Source organism: Cetorhinus maximus, chromosome 2 (assembly GCF_964194155.1).
Source record: "Cetorhinus maximus chromosome 2, sCetMax3.hap1.1, whole genome shotgun sequence".
Classification (NCBI taxonomy): domain Eukaryota; kingdom Metazoa; phylum Chordata; class Chondrichthyes; order Lamniformes; family Cetorhinidae; genus Cetorhinus; species Cetorhinus maximus.
The window spans coordinates 31,924,452-31,951,835 of NC_135880.1; the positions used below are offsets into that span (position 1 = coordinate 31,924,452).

General features: G+C 43.1%; 1 protein-coding gene across 1 annotated transcript in view; it reads right to left on the reverse strand.

The window, feature by feature from the left end:
• LOC144689947 (ufm1-specific protease 2-like) overlaps positions 1 to 27,384 on the reverse strand; it is an 85,545-nt gene that overhangs the window by 28,043 nt on the left and 30,118 nt on the right. Inside the window, exons 5-6 of the mRNA XM_078557472.1 lie at positions 12,570 to 12,724; positions 1,118 to 1,310 (exon numbers count right to left, since the gene is read on the reverse strand). Of these exons, the coding sequence (XP_078413598.1) occupies positions 1,118 to 1,310; positions 12,570 to 12,724 (348 nt within the window). The remainder of the gene's footprint in view (positions 1 to 1,117; positions 1,311 to 12,569; positions 12,725 to 27,384) is intronic.

A 27,384-nucleotide genomic window follows, 5' to 3' on the forward strand; every position in this document is an offset into this window, starting at 1 on the left:
GTAGGGTAGAGAACTACAAAGATCGACAAACCCCTAGTGAAGAAATTTTGCCTCATCTTGGTTTTAAATGGCCAACCTCTTATTCTGAGAATGTGACCCCAGTTCTGGACTCCCCAGCCAGGCACTACATTCTTCCAGCATCTACCCTATTAAGCTCTTTAAGAATTTGATATGTGTTTCAATGATATCCCCTTTTATTTTTCTATATTCAAGAGAATATAGTCCTAGTCTACTCAATCTCTTCTTAAATGAAAATGCCCTCATCCCAGGAATCAGTCTAGTGACCCTTTGGGATTCCTTCCAAGGGCAGTATATTCTTCCTGAGGTAGGGAGACCAAAAGTGCACAATACTCCAGATGTGGTCTCAGCAAGGCCCTATACAATTGCAGTGAGACTACTTTGCTCTTACTCTAATCCCTCTGTGACGAAGATTATTACATCAATTGCCTTCCTAATTGGTTGTTGTACCTGCATGTTAACTTCCTGTGATCCATGTACAAGGTTACTCAGGTTCCTGTGAATACCTTGTTTTTGATTCTGCCACCAGATAATTTTTCTGCATCTATCCTATCAAATACTTGGAACAATTTAAACACCTCAATTAGATTGCCCCTCAATCTTCTAAATGCAAGGAAATACACCAGGTTTATGTAACTTGTCCTTATAATCCAACTTTACAAACCATGGGAAGATTAAATAAGTACACCTGTTCAATCATCAACAGTACTTTGGACCTCCAAAGGTGACCGATCCATGATATGTGAAATGTAAGAGAGGCAAGATTAGGAGAAAGTAACTAGCGAAGTGATTTATGGTCACTCAGAAGCAAGCATTTTCACTGCTTCCAAGAATTTTATTGCATATTGGGCACATATTACATTACGCTTAGTTACCATGGGTAGCATGGCATTTATTTTGGGAGTCAACGTCATGCCAAATCACATTTTTTATTAATAACCAACAGAAGCACATTTTGGAAACTGTGAAAAGACAGGTTGTGACATTAAAAAAAATAGCATCAAACCAAAATTGAAAAAATAATTTGCTACTTTAAACATTTAGTAATTCATGGACAGACTGTATAATATTGAAAAAGTGACCTGGGCTCCAACCATACTTTTCGTTGCGGTTGCAGAGTCTCATCACTGATCCCAGCAGGGTATATTACTGTAGTAAGACTAGGTTTCTCTCGCAATTCAAAGTGGTATGCTTGCGGCATTGGGACAGATTTTCCTTTTGCATATCGCTGAATGCATTTGTCCATTGCAGAAAGCTGTTGAGTAACTGCTTCCACAAACTGATCCTGTAGCCTGTCAAAAACATCATTTTTAGTTACCATTAAAGACATATTCTAAACAGCATAATTTGATATATAGCATAATTTGACAAGAAACTTACTTTATCTCAAGACACAAAATTGTGTACAGAAGTAATTTAGCTTCCCTACCAGCTGCTGCATTCTCCCCAAATAATGGAAGAATAATTTCAATTAAACACCTTTCTACTCAATAAACATGGAAGCAATGGCATATTTTCCTCATTTTTAAAAAATCAAATTTATCCTATTCAATTTTCACAATTTAGGCCCATTGCTAAATAACAGGTGTAGAAACATCATTGGTGATTGGAATTCTGATCAAATATCTACAATAAAATCTTTGATGGAGCTGCTTCATATTTATAATACTCTGCTTTTCATTTCCAATTTCCAGCATTTCTGTGCTTGCTTTTTAGATTTTAAAAAAATAATTGGTTTGGAATCCATCTTCAAAACGGATATCAAGAAAGGCAGAATTGGGTACTAAATATTCCTGGATACAAGGGGCTAGATTTTCATCATGGAGGCGGGGATCATGAGTCGGACCATTTTCCAATATCACAATCCCACCTCCTGTCTGACAGTGCTGCCTATGCTATCTTCATGGTGGGATGAGGGGAACAGGTTGGAGTCAGGGCTGCCACCTCCTGCCGGAGACCCGAGTTGGAGGCGAGCAGGTTCTGAGGTGGGCAGGTAAAAAAGCTCACTTCCGTTTGGTCCAAGTTCAATTGATGAGGATGAGGCCTGAAACCCTCACCCCTACCCCCTCACTTCCCCTCATCCACGCCTCATCACTCATGCCCCAATATCCTCCCAGAACTCCATAGCCCATGTTCCCATATCTCTCCTCATCCCATGCCCTCACCACATATCCTCGCTCACCATTCATGTCCATCACCTTGTATCCACTATGTACAGATCTCTTAAACCCTATAATAACATTGAGAAGTATTTGAGATGCTCATAAAACTGTCAAAGTAAACAAATAGTGATTCTATAACCACTTCAAAAAAAAAACATTGTTATAGTAAAAGATCATAAAACCATAAAAATAAACAGTCATTCAAAAACAACTTCAAAAATATTTACCCTATCAGATGCTCATAAATCTGTCAATATAAACAAACTCACAAACCCTTAAGAGCTGCATTAACAACCTCTGCTGGCCTAAATCCAGTAGCATGTTTGGAATTAAGCCAAACATTCATAATGAGATTCCATTGTGCAACTGTCTAAACAACACCTGTTGTACTGAATCCATTTTAGTGAGCTTGAACCTCAGCCAAACATTCATAATGAGATCCCATTGTGCAACTGTGTAAACGAAATCTCCAGAGCTGAATACATTAAACCATTTGAAGTGACTCAAAGAGCTCAGCCAACTGTTCAAGCTTTGCAACAGGGAAACAGATGTCTGAGCTACAATTCAAAGAGCTCAGCCATCTGTTAAAGCTTCATAGCAGGTGACAGAATGTACAGTGTGATGGGGTTTCTGAATGCACCCCCACTAATGCCAGGAACTCCTCAGCCATTCAACACTCGGGGGGGGGGGGGGGGTGTTAATTGTCTGTAGGCGAGGTTTCAGCCCCTCACTCAGGAGGAAGTCCCATCTCAAGGCAGCTGCCGGCCTATATAGCTCCAGCAGTATCACCAGAAGCGTGGCCACTGTTGAGACTACAAACAAGAGTTGAAGTCCTGATGTGAGGATGGAGGTAAGTGCGGTGGGGTGCCATGGTGGGCTTGGAAGGGGAGACCAAGAAGGGTGCAGTCATGACTAATGGGCCAGGGTTAAAGGGCTTACCCAAGGAGGGAGTGGGCAGAATTTAGGGCAGGGGGTGCCCCAATTAGGAAAAAGGGCTTGGGAGGAAGATATCCCTCCCTTTCCTGTCTGAGGCATGGTAACCTACAGAGCTTTCCTCATATCGGTGTCCTTCTGCTGACCTCAAAATTGAATCTAGGTAGGAGGCAGCATTTAAGTGGCCATTAATTGGACATTTAAGTGCTTCAGTTGAAGTGAGGAAGTGCCTTAATTGAGGCAAGGGTGGGTGGGATTTCCTAGGCCTTGCCTAGCCCCTGTAAAATTTCAGACAGTTTGGGGATGAGCAAGAGGGCAGTAGAAAGTCCACCCTGGTAATTTTACAAACATCACCCGGCTACAAACCTGCTGGCAGGGACCATTACATTCTGCCCAGGGAAACAGATGTCTGAGCTGAAATTCAATGAAAAGATTAAATCAAAAGAGAGGCAAATGACACAGTCTAATCTGAATTTCAGTATTGTTCAATGCAGAAGAGCACATATCCAGTGGATAATGTACTCTAATGCATCTGAAGGTTTTTCTACTTTTGCAATGTTTGTCAGTTTAATGGGCCACTGACCTTTTCAAAACAAGGCCCTATCATCAATTACTATTATAACTTACATAACGTAAGCAGCATTTCATTATGAAATGTGAAGTTGCCAACACCGTTAAAACTCACCTGTCAAACACTTTCCATCTGCAGACCAGGGATCCCTCGTTCATGACACCTCTGAACTGGTGAGAACTATATTGTCTCCAAAAGCTCTAACAAAAAGGGGAGGACTCTGAAATGCCCACCTCCACAATGGAGCAGCAGCAATGGGAGAGCTGCAAACGGGCTTGCGACCCATGCCCTTATCCCACGGTACACAAATTTACTAGCAGCGGAAATGGGGGTCGGTATCTCAGATTCGGGTCGTATCCCTCACTTTTAAGGCCGGCTCAGCCTTGTGTCAGAACAGGAAAATCCTGCCCAAGGTGTTTCAGGAAAGTTAGGGAAGGGAGGAAAGGAGAAGGCGTGGCCGTATCAATACTGGAGAGAGACAATGCCTTCAGAAGTCAAGGACTGAATTCATTTGGTTACAGTTAAGAAACCACAGAGGTTTGAGTTTCATTATTTTCACTATTGGGTGTATTCTGTAGGCCACCAACTGCAATTCCTGTGCCATGTGGAAACTTCAGGACACTTCATGTGACTTGGGGGACCGTGCGTGTACAAAGTGTCTGTAGCTGCTTGGGCTCAAGTTCAGGATTTCAAAGCTGGAAGAACAGTTAGAGTTACTGCAGAGCATCAGGGAGGATGAGACTATTCTGGATCATATATTCCAGGAAGTGGCCAGCCAGTAAAAGTTCAGGTTAGTAGATGGGTGGCCATCCAGAAGAGAAAGAGTCAGGAGATACGAGTCTTTGGGATGTGTGCTATTCTCCAATTGGTACACAGCTTTGGAGTCTGCTGGAGCTACAACACACTATAAGAGCACAGTCTAGACTAATGGTACCAATAAGCAAGAGGCTGCATAGGAGAGAACAGCAAAGAGTAGAAATGCAGAAGATTGCATAGTTAGGAAGACAGGAAGGCGTTACTGAACTGTCATTTAGAACCTTGTATGGTGTGTTGCCTCCCTGGGACCAGGTTCAAGGACATCACGGTGTAGAATATTCTGTAGGTGAAAGTGAGTTGTGCTGCATGTTGGTACTAACAACATAGAAAGAGCAAGTATTGAGCTCCTACAGTCAGATTTTCAGAAGCTAGTGAGGAAGTTAAAAAGTAGGACCTCCAAGGTTGTAATCTCTTGATTATTCCCAGTGCTACCTGCTAGCGAGAGCAAAGATAGGAAGATAGGGAGGGTCAATGCATGACTTAAGATATGGTGCAGGAAGGACGGCTTCAGATTCTTGGGCCACTGGGATCAGTTCTGGGCCAGGAGGTGGCTATTCAAAAGGAACACGTTATACCTCAACAGAACTGGGACCAATGTGTCTGTGGTGAGGTTCACTAGTGTGGTTAGCAATGGTTTAAAGTAAATTGGCAGATGAAGGGTACCAGTTGTAGGAAAGGGGGATAAGGTGCATAAAAGAATGACAGTCTTAGATAGTGGTGGGGTAGTAGTACTGATTAGGGAAGACATTGGGCCATCGCCCAAAGCATGTTCAATGCCAGGGGAGGCATTTAATCAAGTGAAAGGATGATGGGCAGGGATCCACCGCCTTTCCGTGGGAGTGCCACGGGACTCTCGGTGGTTCACCATCCAGTGGGCTAGAGTCCTGTCCCCAACATTAAATCTCATCCTTAAGATTTTGGGCAAGAGATGCGGACAGATGTGAGGAAAAACTTTTTTATGCAGTGAATGGTAAGGACTTGGAACTGACTTCCTACGACGTGGAAATGGAGACGTTGAACGATTCCAAAAGGAAATTAGGTAGGTTCTTGAGGGAAATTAACTTACAGGGCTACAGAGATAGAAGAGGGGAAGGTAACTGATTGGACTGCTTTACAGAGAGCCAGCACAGATTCGATGGGCCAAATGGCTTCCTTTTGTGCCATAATGACTCTATGGCGCAGATTTTTCAAGCAGCCATGGAGGCTCCGCGCCTTAACCAGAAATCTGCTGAGACCCCAGAACTGGAAGTCCCGCCCCCATTTATGACAGATCCTATTTTCATTGGTAGAGGAAAGGCAGCAGGACATAACTAGCATGAGTGAAACCCAAACCCAGCAGCACATTTGAACTGACTGCTGAGTTCAAAGGGACCACCCCTTTTTTGCTGGAGTGAGGTCCATATCCTGCAGTGTGTGACTTATACTTTTTATGAGTAGACATGAATGCTCGTAAAAGGCAGATAAGATCTGAGGAACTGTCAAGCTGTCAAATTATTTAAACCTCCTGCTTTTTAAATTTTGAAAAAAAAAAGTTTGGTGCTTGCAGTTTCAATAGCTATTTGTTGACATAACCCTAAGGACTATCATTATAGCATAATTACAGCTTGATTGCTTCCACACCTATCATCACAATTGGGGGAGGGCTGTAAGTTCACAGTTTGATTGGTGGTTCCAAGAGATTATTAAGGGATCAGCTGCCTTTGATGTGGGACAATGAATATAAATGTTTAGTTTTATTTTTCATTAATTCAAGGGATGTGGGCTTTGCTGGCTAGGCCAGCATTTATTGCCCATCCCTAATTACACTTGAGAAGTTGGTGGTGAGCTGCCTTCTTGAACTGCTGTAGTCCCTGTGGTGTAAGTACACCCAGAGTGCTGTTAGGGAGGGAGATCCAAGATTTTGAAACAGCAGCAGTGAAGGATCAGTGATATATTTCCAAGTCAGGATGGTGCATAGATTGAAGGGGAACTTCCAGGTGGTGCCATGGATCTGCTGTTCTTGTCCTTCTCAATGGTAGTGATCATGGGTTTGCCAGATGCTGTCTAAGGAGCCTTGGTATTTTTCTGCAGTGCATCTTGTAGATGGTACACACTGCTGCCACTGTGTGTTGGTGATGGAGGGAGTAAATGTTTGGGGATGAGGTGCCAATCAAGTGGGCTGTTTTATCCTGGGTGGTGTCAAGCTTCTTGAGTGTTGTTGGAGATGCAGTCATCCAGGCAAGGGATCACACTCCTGACTTGTGCCTTGTAGATGGTGGATAAGCTTTGGGGAGTCAGGAGGTCAGTTACTCCCCACAGGATTCCTAACCTCTGACCTGCTCTTGTTGCCACAATATTTATATGGCTAGTTCAGTTCAGCTGCTGGTCAATGGTAATCCCAGGATGTTGATAGTGGGGGATTCAGTGATGGTAATGCCATTGAATATCAAGGGGTGATGGTTAGATGCTCCCTTGTTGGGAGATGGTCATTGCTTGGCACTGGTGTGGCGCGAATGTTACTTGCCACTTGTCAGCCCAAGCCTGGATGTTGTCCAGGGGCTGAGCTTTTCATCCCACTGGTAGGCATGCGCCCGACCCGAACGGGAGTAAAATAATGCGCGATGATATCGGGCAAGCGTCCCGAGGTCATCGCACGCTCTCGTGATATTTCTCTCGGCAGGCGCGTGAGTGCAGCAGTACGTCCACCGACAATTAAGTGGCCTATTAAGGCCCTTAATCAATTAATTAAATTGAATTTTTCGTTGCCCATGCAACCATTTGGTTGGCAGGCGGGCAAAAACGCCAAACAGCCTTTGGATTTTTGAGGAAACATCATTCACGGCAGGACGAGGTTTCCGATGTTAATTAAAAATAAAATAAACATTTTTAAATCTAATTTTTAACATGTCCCTGCTCATGTGACAGTCACATGAAGGGACATGTGTGCCTTAATTTTAAAATCTTTACTTTTAATGTTTGAAATCTTCAGCTACCTCAGGCAGCTCTGTGCCTACAGGGAGCTTATGCGCTAACTTCCGCGCTCATCCTTCTCCCCCCCACCCCAGCAGCGATGCAGCGCGTGTTTCACGCTGGCTGGCCATTAATAACATGACTATTTCAGGTGTGACTAGTCTGTGAGACAGCTCTCCCAATTTTGGCATTAACACCCAGGTGTTAGTAAAGAGGACTTTACAAGGTCGACAGGGCTGAGTTTGCCGTTGTTGTTTCTGGTGCCTAGGTCAATGCGAGGTGGTCCGCCTGGTTTCATTGCTTTGAGACCTTTTAGCGGTTTTGCTGGCCATTTCAGAGAGCATTTAAGAGTCAACCACATGGGCTGGAGTCATATGTAGGCCAGAACAAGTAAGACATCAGATTTCCTTCTCTAAAGGACAATAGTGAACCAGATGGTTTTGTACAACAATCGACAATAGTTTCATGGTCATCATTAGACTTTTAATTCCAGTTTTTTTAATTAATTCTAACTCCATGATCTGCCATAGTGGGATTCGAACCCAGGTTCCCAGAGCATTACCCTGGGTCTGTGGATTACTAGTCCAATACCATTACACTTTTATTAAGGATTAAGTGCTTCAGAGTCTTTAAGTGTATTTATTGAGCTTTTGGATTTTTTCTTTATATGGTGAAGTCTGTAATAGATACTAAGAACTTTATTTTTTCATTTCAGCATGACTCCTGAGATCTGCCCATGGTGGCTACTGGGTGAGTTGACATTGATGGTGACGTGGTGGTGGATGAAGAGTCATGTGTTTGCATGAGTTGGCACTAAGTTGGTATAAAGGCTATAAAATGCCATGTGGATGTGGGGGCATTGGTTGGCATGGAGGGTGTGATGGTCCATGGGCAGTGTGTAGAGGGAATGGGTTGGAGGTATGGGGGCTATTCAGGGTGGGAGGAGGATGGGTTGGCATGGATGGATGGTATGAGCAGTGGATGGGGGTGCTAAGGGGTAAGGACTTGAGAGCCTAATATTCAAGCACACAACTGGGACAAATTTCCAGGGCACCGAGGCAGGCCGTTTAACCAGCACCCCTCCTCCCCCGAAAGCCTGCAGCCCCTGTGGCTGCCTCCAAACTGTTTTAGGGGCAGCGGACCCCACTCAAGCGCACACCCATCCTCTGGAATGAGGGTCCTGTTATTCGGGGCACTTTTTCCCTAGGCAGGTGTGGCACACTGGAAATTTTTCAACTCTGTGCACCCACCTTGGAAGTGAAAATCTGGGCCAATGTGCTGAATAATGGAACAAAAACAGAAAATTATGGAAATACTCAGCAGTTCTGACAGCATCTGTGGAGAGAGAACTAGGGTTAACATTTCAGGTCAAGAACCTTTCTTCAGTCATGGATAATGGTTGTTTTTCAAACAAGAGGAAGGTATGCAGTGGTGTGCCCCAGGAGTTGGTACTAGCACCACTGAATTTCTTAATATATTAATAACCTAGACTTTGGTATGCAGAGCACAACTTCAAAATTTGCAGATGACACAAAACTTGAACATAGAAACTAGGAGCAGGAGTAGGCCATTCAGCGCTTCGAGCCTGCTCCGCCATTCATTATGATCATGGCTGATCATCCAACTCAATAGCCTGCTCCAGCTTTCTCACCATACCCTTTGATCCCTTTCGCCCCAAGAGCTATATCTAACTCCTTCTTGAAAACATACAATGTTTTGGTCTCAACTACTTTCTGTGGTAGCGAATTCCACAGGCTCACCGCTCTCTGGGTGAAGAAATTTCTCCTCATCTCAGTCCTAAATGGTCTACCCCATATCCTCAGACTGTGACCCCTGGTTCTGGACTCCCCCACCATCGGGAACATCCTTTCTGCATCTACCCTGTTTAGTCCTGTTCGAATTTTATAGGTTTCTATGAGATCCCCCCTCATTCTTCTGAACTCCTAATCGACTCAATCTCTCCTCATATGTCAGTCCTGCCATCCCAGGAATCAGTTGGGTACACCTTCGCTGCACTCCCTCTATAGCAAGTACATCCTTCCTCAGATAAGGAGGCCAAAACTGCACACAATATTCCAGGTGTGGTCTCACCAAGGCCCTGTACAATTGCAGCAAGACATCCCTGCTCCTGTACTCAAATCCTCTGGCTATGAAGGCCAACATACCATTTGCCTTCTTCACCGCCTGCTGCACCTGCATGCTTACCTTCAGTGACTGGTGTACAAGGACACCCAGGTCTCGTTGCTCATTCCCCTCTCTCAATTTATAGCCATTCAGATAATAACCTGCCTTCCTGTTTTTGCTACCAAAATGGATAACCTCACATTTATCCACATTATACTGCATCTGCCATGTATTTGCCCACTCACTCAGCTTGTCCAAATCACCCTGCAGCATCTCTGCATCCTCCTCACAGCTCACTCTCCCATCCAGCTTTGTGTCATCCGCAAATTTGGAAATATTACATTTAATTCCCTCATCTAAATAATTAATATATATTGTGAATAGCTGGGGTCCTAGCACCGATCCCTGCGGTACCCCATTAGTCACTGCCTGCCATTCGGAAAAAGACCCGTTTATTCCTACTATTTGTTTCCTGTCTGCCAACTAGTTTTCTATCCATCTCAATACACTTCCCCCAGTCCCATGCGTTTTCAGTTTACACGCCAATCTCTTATGTGGGACTTTGTCGAAAACCTTCTGAAAGTCCAAATAAACCACATCCACTGGCTCCCCCTCATCAACTCTACTAGTTACGTTCTCGAAAAATTCCAGTAGATTTGTCAAGCATGATTTCCCTTTCGTAAATCCTTGCTGGCTCTGTCCGATTCTGCCACTGTTTTCCACATGCTCAGCTATTAAATTTTTTCTAATGGACTCTAGAATTTTCCCCACTACCGACGTCAGGCCGACTGGTCTATAATTCACTGTTTTCTCTTTGCCTCCCTTTTTAAATAGTGGGGTTACATTAGCTACCCTCCAATCTGTAGGAACGGATTGCGAACTGTGAGGAGGATAGTGATAAATTTCAAGTGCCTCAACTTTTTATAATTTATATAAATGATGTGGATGAAGGGACAGATGGTATGGTTGCTAGATTTGCTGATGACACAAGACAGGTAGGAAAGTAAGTTGTGAAGAGGACGTAAGGAGGCTACAAATAGATAGGTTAAGTGAGTGGGAAAAAAATCTGGCAAATGGAGTATAATGTGGGTAAATGTGAGATTATTCATTTTGGCAGGAAGAATAAAAAAGAAGCATATAATCTAAATGGTGAGAGATTACAGAGCTCTGAGATTCAGAGGGATCTGGGTGTCCTAGTGCATGAATCACAAAAGATTAGTATGAAAATACACCAAGTAATTAGGAAAGCTAATAGAATGTTATCGTTTATTGTGAGGGGAATTGAATATAAAATTGGGGAAGTTATGCTTCAATTGTACAGGGCACTGGTGAGACCACATCTGGAGTACTGTGTACACTATTGGTCTCCTTATCTAAGGAAAGATGTAAATGCATTAGAAGCACTTCAGAGAAGGTTTACTAGACTAATACCAGGAATGGGCAGATTGTTTTATGAGGAAAGGTTGGACAGGTTAAGCTTGTATCCATTGGAGTTTAGAAGAGTAAGAGGTGACTTGATCGAAACCTTTAAGATCCTAAGGGGTCTGAGCAGAGTGGATATGGAAAGGATGTTTCCTGTTGTGGGAGAATCTAGAACTATGGGTCACTGTTTAAAAATAAGGGATCACCCATTTAAGACAGAGATGGGGAGAAACATTTTCTCTCAGAGGGTCATGAGTCTTCGAATCTCTCTTTCTCAAAAGGCAGTGGAAGCAGAGTCTTTGAATATTTTTAAGGCAGAGCTAGATAGATTCTTGATTAACAAGGGGGTGAAAAGTTATTGGGGGTAGGGAGGAATGTGGAGTGGAGGTTACATTCAGATCTGCCATGATATTGAATGGTGGAGCAGGCTCGAGGGGCTTACTCCTGCTCTTAATTCGTATGTTCGTATGACAGAGGCAGGCTGGTGAAATGGCCAGACATGCTGCACATTTTGGGAGGAAGAAAGAAGAGGGGTAATATAAAATATAGGATACAATTTTAAAGAAAGTGCAGCAACATGAAGACCTGTGGGTATATCTGAATGAATCATTGAAGGTGACAGGTCGGGAAAGTAGTTAAAAAGGCATTTGGGATTCTGAGTTCATGAATCAATGGTAGAGTACAAAAACTAGGATGTTACAAAACTTTATAAAACTCTATTTCTGCCTCCGTTGGAGTATTTTGTCCATTCTGGGCACCACACTTTATGGAGGATGTAAAATCTTTAGAGAGGGTGTTCTCCCTAATAAGATAAGCTTGAGAGAAGATTTGATAGAGGCGCTCAAACTCATGAAGAGTCTGGACTGAGTAGATAGAGAGAATCCAAAACTGGGATATAACAAATCAGCTGTACTTTTGCTCGATATTTGTGTGATTTCTGTGGATCCCAGTAAGGGTGCTAGAGAATCCTGGGAGACCGAGAAGGTCACTGAACGTTTCAGCTGAGGCTGGGTATACCAAAATGCAATAAGAATTCTGTATTCTTCTGACCTATTAGCTTGTTATTACTAGTAATATGCTGCACACCAATAAAATAAAAAAATGTGTCTGTGATATCAGCACTGTGTTTCCTTGGATTATGGACAGCGCTTTCCAAAGTTAAGCGAGGAAGTCTCTAGACATATGTCAGCATTTGTTGAGGGTCTTCAACAGGGTGTCACTATTCATCCTCAACATTGAAAAGTTGGATAAACATTGCTTTAAGGAGATAGATGAAAAATTCTCCATAAAATAACTTAGGTTAATGACAGAACAATGAAATAAAAGGAGACTTTGTACCTCCAGAGAAGACAGTCCAATGGCACAAAATTTCCAGCAAGTTTCTCAGAATAATAGCAAACAAATTGGGTCAGTAGACTTGAATGTTGGTGAAAACATGTAGCTTAAGATGTCATGGAGGTTCCATTTTAAGAATTATTTCACCAGCAAAGTATTGTTGATAATGTATTACGTTATTGAATTCTTAGCACACCAAATTAATTCAGAAACCATTCAGTACTTAGGACAATACATACTTTCCCCATGAGTCCTCTGGATTCGCAAATACTGCCACATCAATAGGGAGAGTTAGCTTGAAGTGGATACGTGACAGTTTATTGTGCTGGATAAGTACTTTTTCAACAAAATCAGGCCTTGTCGTTTCAAACAGAATCCGCAGGTTTATTACTTTCTGAAAGTTAAAAACAGTTATGCCAACATTATTACAATTGTTAATGGTTGTAAGGTTGGAACATTTTACTGAGTAATAGAATGCCAGGTCAGCAGTTAGCGAATGAAGCACTGGGGTAGTCGAAATGGAAGCCCAGGACTTTAATTTACATAAATATTTGGAGCTTAGAATGTTGCTGGTGCGTGCTCCCGCTGCCAGAATGATCTCCTTTACAATGTGGTAGCAGCACACTTCTGGCTGGAATTCGAGGCCACTGGCTTCACACAATAGGTAAGAGAAAATATACCATTAGAGTTCTACCGTTGAGTCCCGAGGAAACAATGTTCATGTCAATATGAGCAGATGCTAAAAGGCCCTTTAGGGAAGGGAATCTGCCGTCCTTACCTAGTCTGGCCTACATGTGACTCCAGACCCACAGCAATGTGGTTGACTCTTAAATGCCCTCTGAAATGGCCTAGCAAGCTACTCAGTTGTAACAAACCGCTACAAAGTCACAAAAAGGGAATGAAACTGGATGGACCATCCGGCATTGACCTAGGCACTGGAAACGACAACAGCAATCTCAGCCTGTTGACCCTGCAAAGTCCTCCTTACTTGGGGCTAGTGCTAAATTTGGGAGAGCTGTCTCACAGACTAGTCAAGCAACAGCCTCACATAGTCGACCTCATGGAAACATACCTTACAGATAATGTCCCAGACACCACCATCACCATCCCTAGGTATGTCCTGTCCCACTGGCAGGACAGACCCGGCAGAGGTGGCGGCACAGTGGTAAACAGTCGGGAGGGAATTCCCCTGGGAGTACTCAACATCAACTGTGGACCCCATGAAGTCTCAAGGCATCAGATAAAACATGGGCAAGGAAACCTGCTGACTACCACATGCTGCCCTCCCTCAGCTAATGAATCAGTGCTGCTCCATGTTGAATGTGACTTGGAGAAAGCACTGAGGATGGCAATGGCGTAGAATGTACTCTGGGTGGGGGACTTCAATATCCATCACCAAGAGTGGCTTGGTAGCACCACCACGGACCGAGCTGGCCGAGTCCTAAAGGACATAGCTGCTGGATGGGTCTGCGGCTGGCGGTGAGGGAACTAATAAGAGGGAAAAACATACTTGACCTCATCCTCACCAACCTACTTGCCGCAGATGCATCTGTCCACGACAGTATCGGTAGGAGTGACCGCCACACAGTCCTTGTGGAGACGAAGTCTTGACTTCGCATTGAGGATACTCTCCAACGTGTTGTGTGGCACTGCCACTGTGTTAAATGGGAAAGATTTCGAACAGATTTAGCAACTCAAGACTGGGAATCCATGAGGCGCTGTGGGTCATCAGCAGCAGCAGAATTGTACTCAAACACAATCTTTAACCTCATAGTCCAGCATATCCCCCACTCTACCATTACCATCAAGCCAGGGGATCAATCCTGGTTCAATGAAGTGTGCAAGAAGTCATGCCAGGAGCAGCACCAGGCATACCTAAAAATGAACTGTCAACCTGGTGAAGCTATAACACAGAGCTACTTGAATGTCAAACAGCATAAGCAGCAAGTGATAGATAGGGCTAAGCGATCCCACAACCAACAGATCAGATCTAAGCTCTGCAATCCTGCTACATCCAGTTGTGAATGGTGGTGGACAATTAAACAACTCACTGGAGGAGGAGGCTCCAGAAGTATCCCCATCCTTAATGATGGAGGAGCCCAGCACATCAATGCAAATGAAAAGGCTGAAGCATTTGTTACAATCTTCAGCCAGAAGTGCCGATTGGATGATCCATCTTGGCTGCCTCTGGAGGTCCCCAGCATCACAGATGATAATCTTCAGCCAATTCGATTAATTGCACATGATATCAAGAAATGGCTGAAGGCACTGGATACTGCAAAGGCTATGGGCCCTGACAATATTCTGGCAACAGTACTGAAGACTTGTGCACTAGAACTTGATGCGCCCCTAGCCAAGCTGTTCCAGTACAGTTACAACACTGGCATCTACCTGGCTATGTGGAAAATTGCCCAGGTATGTACTGTACACAAAAAGCAGGACAAATCCAACCCAGCCAATTACCGCCCCATCAGTCTACTCTCGATTAGCAGTAAAGTAATGGAAGGGGTCATCAACAGTGCTATCAAGAGGCACTTGCTTAGCAATAACTTGCTCACTGATGCCCTGTTTGGGTTCCGCCAGGGTCATTCAGCTCCTGACCTCGTTACAGCCTTGGTTCAAACATGGACAAAAGAGCTGAACACTCGAGGTGAAATGAGAGCCCTTGACATCAAGACAGCATTTGACAGAGTGTAGCATCAAGGAGCCCTAGCAATACTGGAGTCGATGGGAATCAGGGGGAAAACTCTCCTCTGGTCGGAGTCATCCCTAGCACAAAGGAAGATGGTTGTGGTTGTTGGAGGTCAGTCATCTTAGCTCCAGGACATCACTGCAGGAGTTCCTCAGGGTAGTGTCCGTGGCCCAACCATCTTCAGCTGCTTCATCAATGACCTTCCTTCCAACATAAGGTCAGAAGTGGGGATGTTCACTGATGATTGCACAATATTCAGCACCATTCGCAACTCCTCAGATACTGAAGCAGTCCATGTCAAAATGCAGCAAGACCTGAACAATATCCAGGCTTAAGCTGAGAAGTGGCAAGTAATATTTGCACCACACAAGTGTCAGCCAATGACCATCTCCAACAAGACAGAATCCAACCATCGTCCCTTGATGTTCAGTGGCATTACCATCACTGAATCCCACACTATCAACATCCTGGGGGTTACCATTGACCAGAAACTGAACTGGACTAGCCATATAAATACTGTGGCTACAAGAGCAGATCAGAAGCTAGGAATAGCGTGACGGGTAACCCACTTCCTGACTCCCCAAAGCCTGTCCACCATCTACAAGGCACAAGTCAGGAATGTGATGGAAAACTCCCCACTTGCCTGGATGTGTGCAGCTCCCACAACACTCAAGAAGTTTGACATCATCCAGGACAAAGCATCCCATTTCAATGGCACCACATCCACAAGTATTCACTCCCTCCACCACTGACGCACAGTAGTAGCAATGTGTACCATCTACAAGATGCACTGCAGGAATTTACCAAGGCTCCTTCAACAGCACCTTCCAAACCCACGACCACTAACATCTGGAAGGACAAAGGTATCAGATAGATGGGAACATCACCACCTAGAAGTTCCCCTCGAAGTCACTCACCATCCTGACTTGGAAATATATCGCCGTTCCTTCACTGTTGCTGGGTCAAAATCCTGGAACTCCCTTCCTAACAGCACTGTGGGCATACCTACACCACATGGACTGCAGCAGTTTAAGAAGGCAGCTCACCATCACCTTCTCAAGGGCAACCATGGATGGGTAATAAATGCTGTCCCAGCCAGTGAAGCCCACATCCCATGAATGAATGAATAAAAAAATGCCAGAAGGGTGTATTTATTGAAATCTGTTTGCCCATTCTTTCTTACAAATCTAAATTATTCTATCCACTGGAAGTCACACAAGGTCAGCCCCTTTTGCTCTAATGATACTCGATAATGTTGTTCACTCACCCTGTAGGGCTCCATTTTTAAACAATGGATCAACTGATAAAGTAGAAAGGGGGAACAAATCAAAGGAGGCCAATTAAGCTGGGTTTCCAGTTCCAGGACAGGTTGTAAAATTCTTTGAAAAGTACCCACAGAACACAACTCCTTGAGAAATTTTGAAAAGAGGACAAGCTTTAGGGAAGCATTTTAATTTGTTATGATACAGCAGTTGGTAAAGGCTGAGTTGTTTAAATCCCAGAGGGAAACTTGAACAGAGTGCATAGCTGACTGCATCACTGACTGCATCACTGACTGTGTAACTGCATAATTGACTGCATTGACTGCATAACTGACTGCACTGACGGCATAGTTGACTGTGCTGAGTGCTTAACTGACTGCATAACTGCATAACTGACTGTATAACTGGCTGCATAGCTGACTGCATAGCTGAATGCACTGACTGCATATCTGACTGCACTGACTGCATAGCTGACTGCACTGACTGCATAGATGACCTCATTAATGTCTGCATACTTGACTGCATGACTGCATAACTGACTGCATAACTGACCTCATTAATGTCTGCATACTTGACTGCATGACTGCATAACTGACTGCATAACTGACTTCATAACTGACTGCATGGCTGACTGCACTGAGTACATAACTGACTGCATAACTGCAAAACTGACTGCACTGACTGCAAAACTTCATAACTGACTGCACTGACCGAATAACTGCATTACTGACTGAACTGACTGCATAGCTGACTGCATAACTGCAAAACTGACGGCATGAAGTGGCAGAAGGAAGAATAGGGGAAGGAGGAAAACATTCCCAAAATGAAATGTGGACAAAGAGGGAAAATAGAATCAATCATCGGAAACTCCAGGCAGGTGGGGAAGATTGACTATGAATTGGGAAAGAAGGAAATGGGAATAATAAAATAGAAATCAGATTTATCATTATTAATATGCAATTCAAAACAGACTTTCCATTTCTTCACCAGAAATAAGGGAGATCCCAACAACTATTGCCATATTCTTCTAGTCATCTGCAGTAAACATATCCTGCAATTCTTGACAATAAGGGCATCTGGTGAATTGAAATACCTTTTCACGGCCCAAAAGAAACTCACCAACTTATAGAAACATAGAAAATAGGAGCAGGAGTAGGTCATTCAGCCCTTCGAGTTTGCTCCACCATTCAATATGATCATAGCTGATCCTCTATCTCAATGCCGTACTCCCACTCCCTCATTATACCTCTTGATGCCTTTAGAGTCCAGAAATCTATCCATTTCCTTCTTAAATATATTCAGTAACTTGGCCTCCACAACCTTCTGTGGTAAAGAATTCCATAGGTTCACCACCCTCTGAGTGAAGAAGTTTCTCTTCATCTCCGTCCTAAATGGCCGACCCCGTATCCTGAGCCTGTGACCCCTTGTTCTAGAACCCACAGCCAGAGGAAACATCATCGCTGCATCCAGTCTGTCCATCCCTGTCAGAATTTTATATGTTTCACTGAGATCCCCTCTCATTCTTCTAAACTCCAGTGAATACAGGTCTAGTCAGCACAATCTCTTCTCATACTGCCATCCCAGAAATCAGTCTCTTGAACCTTCGCTGTATTCCCACTATGGCAAGTGTACCCTTTCTTAGTAAGGAGACCAAAACTGCACACAATACTCCAGGGGGAGAATCGGCTGGGCGCTGCCATTTTACGTGGGGGGGCTAATAAAGGCCCGCCCAGCGTGACGTGCACCTGGAAACGCTGAGCACTCCCTGTGGTGGGGTGGGGGGGGGGGAGGTGCGCTCTTTCGTTCATGCGCGCAAAAGAGCGCAAAAATCTCCCTGAGGCAAAGAACTGCTCCAGGGAGATTAGTTGAAGTTCTGAAAATTTTAAGAAAGAAGAAAAAAAATTAAGACATGTTCCCTCCTGTGAAAATGTCAAATGAGCTGGGACATGTCTATGAATGTTATTAAAAATTCTCATAAAACTTTAAATGTCTTCATGAAATCTCATCCTGCCCGTGGATGAGGTTCCACAATAAATGCGAAGGCTGCCTGGGCTCTTCGCCTGCCCGCCAACCTTAAGGTTGGACAGGCAGCTCTGTTAAGTGTTTTAATTGATATTTAATTGGCCTTAATAGGCCTTTGACAGTTCAGCGGGCGACTCGGATGCGAGCTCACCAAACTGAAAATCTGAATGATCCGTGGTGACGTCAGGACACACACCCGATGTCACTGCGCGTCGTTTTACGCGTCGGCGAGCGGACCCCGCCCCCACTCACCAACCCGAAAATTCTGGCCCAGGTGTGGTCTCACCAAGGCCCTGTACAGCTGCATCCTTGCTCCTGCACTCAAGTCCTCTTGCAATGAAGGCCAACATAACATTTGTCTTCTTAACTGCTTGCTGCACCTGCATGCTTGCTTTCAGTGATTGGTGTACAAGGACACCCAGGTCCCTTTATACATCAACATTTCCCAATCTATCATCATTTAAATAATGCTCTGCCATTCTGTTTTTCCTACCAAAGTGGGTAACTTCACAGTTATCCATGTTATACTGCACCTGTCCTGTATTTGCCCACTCACTCAACCTGTCTAAATCGCCTTGAAGCCTCTTAACACCATCCTCACCACTCACATGCCCATCAAATTTTCAAGTCAGCAAACTTGGAAATATTACATTTGGTTCCCTCACCCAAATCATTGAAATATATTGTGAATAGCTGGGGCCCAAGTACTGATCTCTGCAGTATCCCACTAGTCACCGTCTATCACTCCGAAAAAGACCCATTTATTCCTACTCTCTATTTCCTGTCTGCTAACCAATTTTCAATCCATGCCAAAATATTACCCCCAATCCCATGTGTTTTAATTTTACACACTAACCTCTCTCGTGGGACTTTTATCAAAAGCTTTCTGAAAATCCAAATATACCACATCCACTGGTTCTCCCTAATTATGTCCTCAAAAAACTTTACTAGTAGGTTTGTCATACATGATTTCTCTTTCATAAATTCATGTTGACTTTGTCTAATTCCATTGATATTTTCTAAGTGTCCTTTAATCATATCCTTTATAATAGACTCTAGCATTTTCCCTACCATTGATATTAGGCTATCTGGTCTGTAATTCCCTGTTTTCTCCCTCCCTCCTAGCAGTTCTGGGAAGTTATTTGTGTCCTCCTCTGTGAAGACAGAACTAAAGTAGTTGTTTGATTGCTCTGCCATTTTCTTGTTCCCTATTATAAATTCTCCCGTTTCGGACTGTAAGGGACCCACATTTGTCTTCACTAATCTTTTTCTTTTTACATATTTATAGAATTTTACAGTCTGCTTTTATGTTCCTTGCAAGTTTACTCTCATCCTCTATTTTCCCCCTCTTAATCAATTTCTTGGTCCTCCTTTGCTGAGTTCTGAACTGTTCTCAATCCTCAGGCTTGCTACTTTTTCTAGCAACTTTATATGACTCCTCTTTGGATCTAACACTATCCTTAATTTCTTTTGTTAGCCACGGTTGGGCCGCTTTTCCTGTTGTTTTTTTGCACCAGAAAGGAATGTATAATTGTTGCAATGCAGACATTCGTTCCTTAAATATTAGCCATTGCTTATCCACCGTCATGCCTTTTAATGAAGTTCCCCAATCTATCTTAGTGAACTCATGCCTCAAACCTTCATAGTTTCCTTTGTTAAGATTTAGGACCCTAGTTTCAGATTGGACTACTTCACTTTCCATCCTAATGAAGAATTCTATCATGTTATGGTCACTGTTCCCTAAAGGCCGCGCACAACAAGATTATCAATTAACCCCTTATCATTGCACAATACCCAATCTAGGATAGCCTGTTCCCTAGTCGGTTCCTTGACATACTGGTCCAAAAAACCATCTCGTACACATTCCAGGAATTCATCTGCCACAGCATTAATGCTAATTTGGTTTGCCCGGTCTATATGTATCCATGATTACTGTAGCACCCTTGTTACGTGCATCTCTAATTTGCTGTTTAATGCTGTCCCCTACCTTATACCTACTGTTCAAAGGCCTATAGACAACTCCCACTAATGTTTTCTGCCTCAGGCAGGGCAAGTACAGGAATGAGAGAAGTAAAATAACATGTTGAATTAAGTACAGCATCAAAATAAAAGAAATGCAGAATTTTCCATTCCTGGCACCACTCTGCAGTAGTTTCACCTTTCTTCTTTAGATAATTGGATGTCCAAAAATTTTAACCATGAATTAACAATATTGCTTATTACAAATGTATTAGTTATTTGCTCTTATACTAATAAAATCACAGAATGATACAGCAGAGAAGGAGGCCATTCAGCACAATGGGCTCGATTTTTGCAGTCAAGCAGACTCGGGGCTCAGGTGTTTCAAAAGGCTAATGAAGTTCTGGGCTTTCAGCTAAGCCTCATTACATTTTTTTTTAATTCATTCACGAGATGTGGGCTTCACTGGCTGGGCCAGCTATTATTGTCCACCCTTAGTTGCCCTTGATAAGTTGGTGGTGAGCTGCCTTCTTGAACCGCTGCAGTCCTTATGGTATAGGTACACTGAAGTGGGGTTTTCAAGCTCTACAGCAATTAAGGGGTTAAAATGGTTCCCACTTGCTAAGCTTATAGAGTATCACAAACAAATCTCCTGAGGACATCTTGCTGGATGATTGGTGCTTAGCACCCACTTTGATAACAATGGATGAGAGATGAGCTGTCCCTGGCTCCAAAGTTGATCTTTTACATAAAGATTTCTCTCCTTCCGTGATAGGGGTGAATGGATGTTGTCTGAGGCCATTTGGTTGTGACAATGGCTTCCTCCATTTCTTAATTAGATTACATGATGGTGGTTATCCTGTGTCATTGTTGTGATGTCCTAAATTCCAGTCCTTTTAACAGTATCAGTTCTGCTGTAGGCGGTACTGTGATTGTAATGCAATTAGGATTATAAACTGCTTGAAAATCTGTATTGTTGGAGAAGTCTCCTGGTGTGACCAGAGGTTGTCTCCCCACTGGTGCAAATAAAGACTGCTTGAGTGTTGAACCGAAGACCAGGTGTTGAGTGTTTATTTCAAATACACCACCACATGGGGGAGGTGGTGGTGTAGTGGTATTGTTACTGGACTGGTAATCCAGATACCCAGGATAATGCTCTGGAAACCTCAGTTCAAATCTCACCTTGGCAAGTGGAATTTGAATTCAATATCTGGAATTAGAAGTCTAATGATGATAACAAATCCATTTTTGATTGTCATAAAAACCCATCTGGTTCACTAATGCCCTTTAGGGAAGGAAATCTGCCAACTTTACCTGGTCTGGCCTAAAAGGACTCCAGACCCACAGCAATTTGGTTGACTTTTAAATGCCTGTCTGAACAAGTCTAATTAGGGATGGCCTAGCCAGTGATGCTCACATCCCTTGAACAAATTAAAAAACACATACACACCAACAGTGCTGTTAGGAAGGGAGTTTCAGGATTTTGACCCAGTGACAGTGAAGGAATGGTGATATATTTCCAAGTCAGGGTGGTGAGTGACTTGGAGGGGAACTTCCAGGTGGGAGTGTTCCTATCTATCTGCCACCCTTGTCCTTCTAGATGGTAGTGGTCATGGGTTTGGAAGGTGCTGTCTACGGAGCCTTGGTGAATTCCTGAAGTGCATCTTATAGATGGTGCACACTGCTACTGTGATGCTACTGATGATGCTGCTACTGTGTGTCGGTGGTGGAGGGAGTGAATGTTTGTGGATGTGGTGCCAATCAAGCAGGCTGCTTTCTCCTGGATGGTCTCAAGCTTCTTGAATGCTGTGGGAGCTGCACTCATCCAGGCAAGTGGGGAATATTCCATCACACTCCTGACCTGTGTCATGTAGATGGTGGATAGGCTTTGGGGAGTCAGGAAGTGAGTTACCCGTAGCAGGATTCCTAGCCTCTGACCTGCTCTTGCAGCCACAGTATTTATATGGCTAGTCCAGTTCAGTTTCTGGTCAATGGTAACCCTCAGGATGTTGATAGTGGGTGATTCAGTGATGGTAATGCCATTAAACATCAAGAGGTAATGGTTAGATTCCCTCAGTCATGGAATGAAACATCAAATGGGAATGTTAATAGTTTTGTTACTGGATTAGTATTCCAGAGGCCTGGAATAATGATCTAGAGACATGACATGACATGACATGATATCAAGGCAGCATTTGACCGAGTATGGCATCAAGGAGCCCTAGCAAAACTGAACTCAGTGGGAATCGGGGGAAATCTTTCCACTCGTTGGACTCATATCCAGCTCAAAAGAAGAAGGTTGTGGCTGTTGGAAGCCAATCAGCTCAATTCGTGGACACTGATGCAAGAGTTCCTCAGGCTAGTATCCTAGTCTCAACCATCTTCAGCTGCTTCATCAATGATCTTCCCTCCATCATAAGGTCAGAAGTGGAGATTTTGCTGACTTGCCCACCATCAACATCCCAAGGGTTATCATTGACCAGAAACTTAAAAATAGACCAACCTTATGTCAAAAGCTTGTATTCTGTGCTGAGTAATTTGTCTCCTGTCTTCCCAAAGCCTTTCCACCATCTACACCACATAGCTGTGTCAGGGAATACTCTTCATTTGTCTGGATGTATGCAATTCCAACAATACTCAAGAAGTCTGACACCATTAAGGACAAAGCAGCCTACTTGATCAGCATCCCATCAACAACCTTAAACATTCACTCCCTCCACTCCCAACACATAGTGGCTGCAGTGTATACCATCTTCGCCAGCACCTACCAAACCCATGGACTCTACTGGCTAGAAGGACATGAAAAGGAGGCACATGGGAAAACTACCACCTACAAGTTCCCCTCCATGACATACACCATCCTGACTTGGAAATTGTTTTCCATCATTGTCACAAAACTGGAACTCTCTAGCTGACTGCAATATAGATGTGCCTACGCCACTCAGACAGAATTGGTTTAAGAAGGCAGCTCACCAATTAGGATCGGCAATAAATGTTGGTCTTGCCAGTAACATCCACATCCTATGAACAAATAATAAGGAAAATTGCACCCCTAGATAGGAGTACTTCTACAAAACCTTTAGTGTCTTTTCATTGAATACACACATTCATTCCTCATTTTTCCTTCAAAATTGTATTTCTTCACACTTGTCCATATCTACTGTCCTCTTAATTATTTTTGCAGTATTCCTTGCTGTTTGTCACATTTCCTAATTTTGTATCATCAGCCAATTAATTTTACACTACATATAGTCCAAAGCATCTAAATACATAAGAACAAAAGTGAACCAAGGACTGATTGTTGAAATGCACCACTTTGAACCCTTCTTCAATCAGTGCAAAATTCATTAACCCTAATCATTTGTTATTGTCCAATAACCAATTTTTGATCCATGCAAATACATTTTCTTTTATACCATGTGGCTAGACACATGTCACAAAGCATCTGGTGAGATAACTCATCTAGCACTGTAAAAAATCTAGGTATACCTGTACCAATTTACTGATTCCAGATAAAGGGAATTCAAATTAGTAATTTGTTGAACAAGCTCAAATATGTCAAATACAATACACAGATTTGTCAAATCTGTGCTGACTGTTCATGATCATCTCGTGCGTTGCTAAATGTGCACAAATTTCATCTTAAAAATTGTGGATTCTAAAGTGCTTTCCCACAATTAATGTTAGTACAACTAGCTTACAGTTACCTGGCTTAGCTATCTCTGTTTTTGCATCAAAAATGGTGGCCTATTTGAAGTGAAGGTCACGTGCAAGGAAAAACACACAATGCCAGCTTCATGGAGGTCAGTCGCTGACTGGGTTAATACAATAAACTAGATTTAATGCCTGAAAATGAAGAAGAGGTTTGTTGGTATCAGGGGAAAGGTGCAGGTAAGTTGGCCTCTCCCTTTTGTACACATTTGTTTTGGGGTCCATTATGCATGACACAAGTTGGGAATTCCTGGATCCTTTTTTGTTGTACCATTAAAAGAATAGTAGATAAACACAGGCTGGGATTTTCCACACCCCGTCATGGTGGACCTGCCATGGGAGTTTTGGCGGCCCAGCCAAAAATCCATTGATTTCGGCGGGACCGGACTGGCGGCAGGCGGGACTGGAAAATCCCGCCCACAGTCTTAATTTTAAGTACACAATTTCATTTTGTTGAAGCTGGACAGCAAACCTTTCTCCTCAAGGAACTGCAAACAGATGCTTAGGTATTCAGACCAAGATGTTCTGCTGTTATTAGAGGGTTTCTCACTGAAGGCAACATTCATGACATGGTAAGTAGCTCTGCTAGACCTAAGATCAATCCTCCAGTGTTTTACCACCTCAAAGTAACTCAAGTCAAGGACTGTTGCATAATGAAGACATCATTGCCACTTTCTGGATTGACATGCATGATGTTTCTTTGATTCGAAAACATCTGAAAATTACTCGAGTGTAAAGTCTTTCTGTTCATGTAGTTTATGGGTACAGGAAGAGCAGCGATGCCTATATGATAACCATGTACAATTTTCTACATTCATATAAGACCTGTTACAAGATGTCCATGGACTGTCAAGTTGATACCTTCCTTGCCCAGGAAAAGAAATGAACAACACAGTGCCATTTGCAAAGAAGGCCATCATCACTTACTAAATACATTTGTAGACATTGTTACAGCCAAGTTAATAGGGCTGAACTGACTCTTTGTCCCACTCCTGAGTTGGTTATAACAGAGTTTGAATTTAAAAGGAGGTGATATTGCCAAATTAACATACATATAAATTTAAATGTGTACAGCTAGGTGTAAGAAGTAAGCCAGCCAAGTTCCTTAAGTTAATAAGAGTTAGTTTATTGTTATTTATGATTATTATTTATTATTTATTGGGACTAGATGGAATACTCTTTCAGAGTGCCAGTGCAGACTCAATGGGCTGAATGGCCTCCTTCTGCACTGTAAAGATACTGTGATACAGGTAAAGATGCAGAAATTATTAACAAAAGGTTTAAAATGTACAAATATGTCCAACTGCCTACTAATGCAAAAACACACATACACACACACACACATGCTGCAGAGTATCAGAGCTATAAGAACTTGGCTAAGCAACAAGTAAAGTCAGAGAAACATTGTTCACGGATTGACCAGAGGCTTGATTACTGCTGAAGCGTCCCTTATCGTCAGTGAAGCACTTGTGGCTGGTTGATTTGGAATTCTCCTTTAAGAGTTCTTGAGTTGCAGTAATGTGGTCTTCTGATGGGTTTTTCAAATCACAAACAGTGCAGCTTTGATGAGAGGTTTCAGAAGAAAGAGAGTTGCCGTAAGGCTGTTGCTCCTGTGGCAGTCTCTCTCTGACTATCAAAATCCAGTATCTTTACACCCAAGAGCTGGATCACGTGACCTCTCTCAGGGAACTCAATAGACTTGCTGTCTCCATAAAAGCATCTTGTGTTCTTCGCAAATACAACGTAGCCAGTGTCCTTTGCTTAGCAAAAAGTATTGTTTCAAAAAGTTCAATATATTTGTATGTCTAGCCGGCGACTTTATAAATTGAATATTTTATATAACACATCTTCATAATAATAATCAACTCACTGACTTGGCATAAATGATCAACAGTGGTTTGGAAAGATCCAATAACATTAAATTTAATGTACCATACAGTTATATTGTTATATTATTACAAAATAATTAGAAATCACATTGTAATGGTGTTGGCATCCTTACATCTACAAGAGATGATGGACATTTTTTAAAATATATTATTTTCATGGGATGTGGGCATTGCAGACAAGGCCAGGTTTTCTTGCCTATCCTTAATTGCTCTTGAACTGAGTGGCTTGATAGGCCAATTCAGGGGACAGTCAAGAGTCAACCACACTTCTGTGGATCTGGAGTCACATGTAGGCCAGACCATGTAAGGATGACAGATTTCCTTTCCTAAAGAGCATTAGTGAACCAGATGGGTTTTTACGACAATTGATGATAGTTTCATGGTCACCATTACTAAGGCTAGCTTTATATTCCAGGTTTTATTAATTGAATTTAAATTACACCAACTGCTGTGGCAGGATTTTAACCAAGTCCCCAGAGTATTACCCTAGACCTCTGGGTTACAAGTATACTGACATTATCACTACACCACCATCTCCTTCTTCATTTGGTGCACCTTTGCTGATGTCTGGAAAGCCCAACCTTAAGAGGCAGGTTCTGCCACAAGGGCTGCACATAAAGCTGCCCAAGTGTCATTCTGGGTTGTTGTTTTTGCTGTTTGTGCTTGTTGTCAAGCTGCTGTAGCCACTTGTTGTCATGGTGATACACGCCAGCTCACAGGTGGTGTTGCTATTTCCCTCTGTCGCCTGCTAGTGATTCCCAGGTGCGATAGTCGGTGTTTAGGGTCTTCATGTCACACTTGCAAGCATCCTTCAAGCAGAGTCTTGGGCACCCCACTGGCCATCTGGCTACTTCACCATACAGAAGGTCCTTGGGAATGTGACCTCCTTCCATCTTGCACGCCTGATCCACCGAAGCCACCTCTGTTTCATTAGTGCGAACAGACTTAGGAGCTCTGCCTTTGAGAGACTGCCGCATTCGTGATCTTGTCCTGCCAGGATATACCCATAATGCATCGCAGACTGCAAAGATCGAAATTATTAAGCTTCTTTTCCTGGTAGTTATAAGTCGCCCATGTTTCAGAGCCATACAGCAAGTTGCTGAGAACACAGGCCTTATAAACCATCAGCTTGGTCCTAACGATCAGCTTGGTGTTATCCCATGTGCATTTCGCAAGTTGGTCAAAGGTGGTAGCTCCTATGTGGGTATCGAGCTCTTCATCAAGGGGTAGATTGTCTGTCACCATGGGCCCAAGGTTGTAGAATTTGCTAAGCACTTCCAGTGGGGTGTTATTTAGTGTGATCAGGGGCAGAGATGCAACACCTTGTCCCATGACCATTGTTTTCTTGACGCTTATTATCAGGAGGAATAAGTTACAGATATGGGAGAGACAGCCCATGAGTCTTTGTAACTGAGTTTCCGTGTGGACGACTGGTGCAGCATTATCAGTGTAGAGGAGTTCTCTGATCAGGATACAATGTGTTTCTGTTTTCAGTCTTGATAAATTGTAGAGCTTGTCA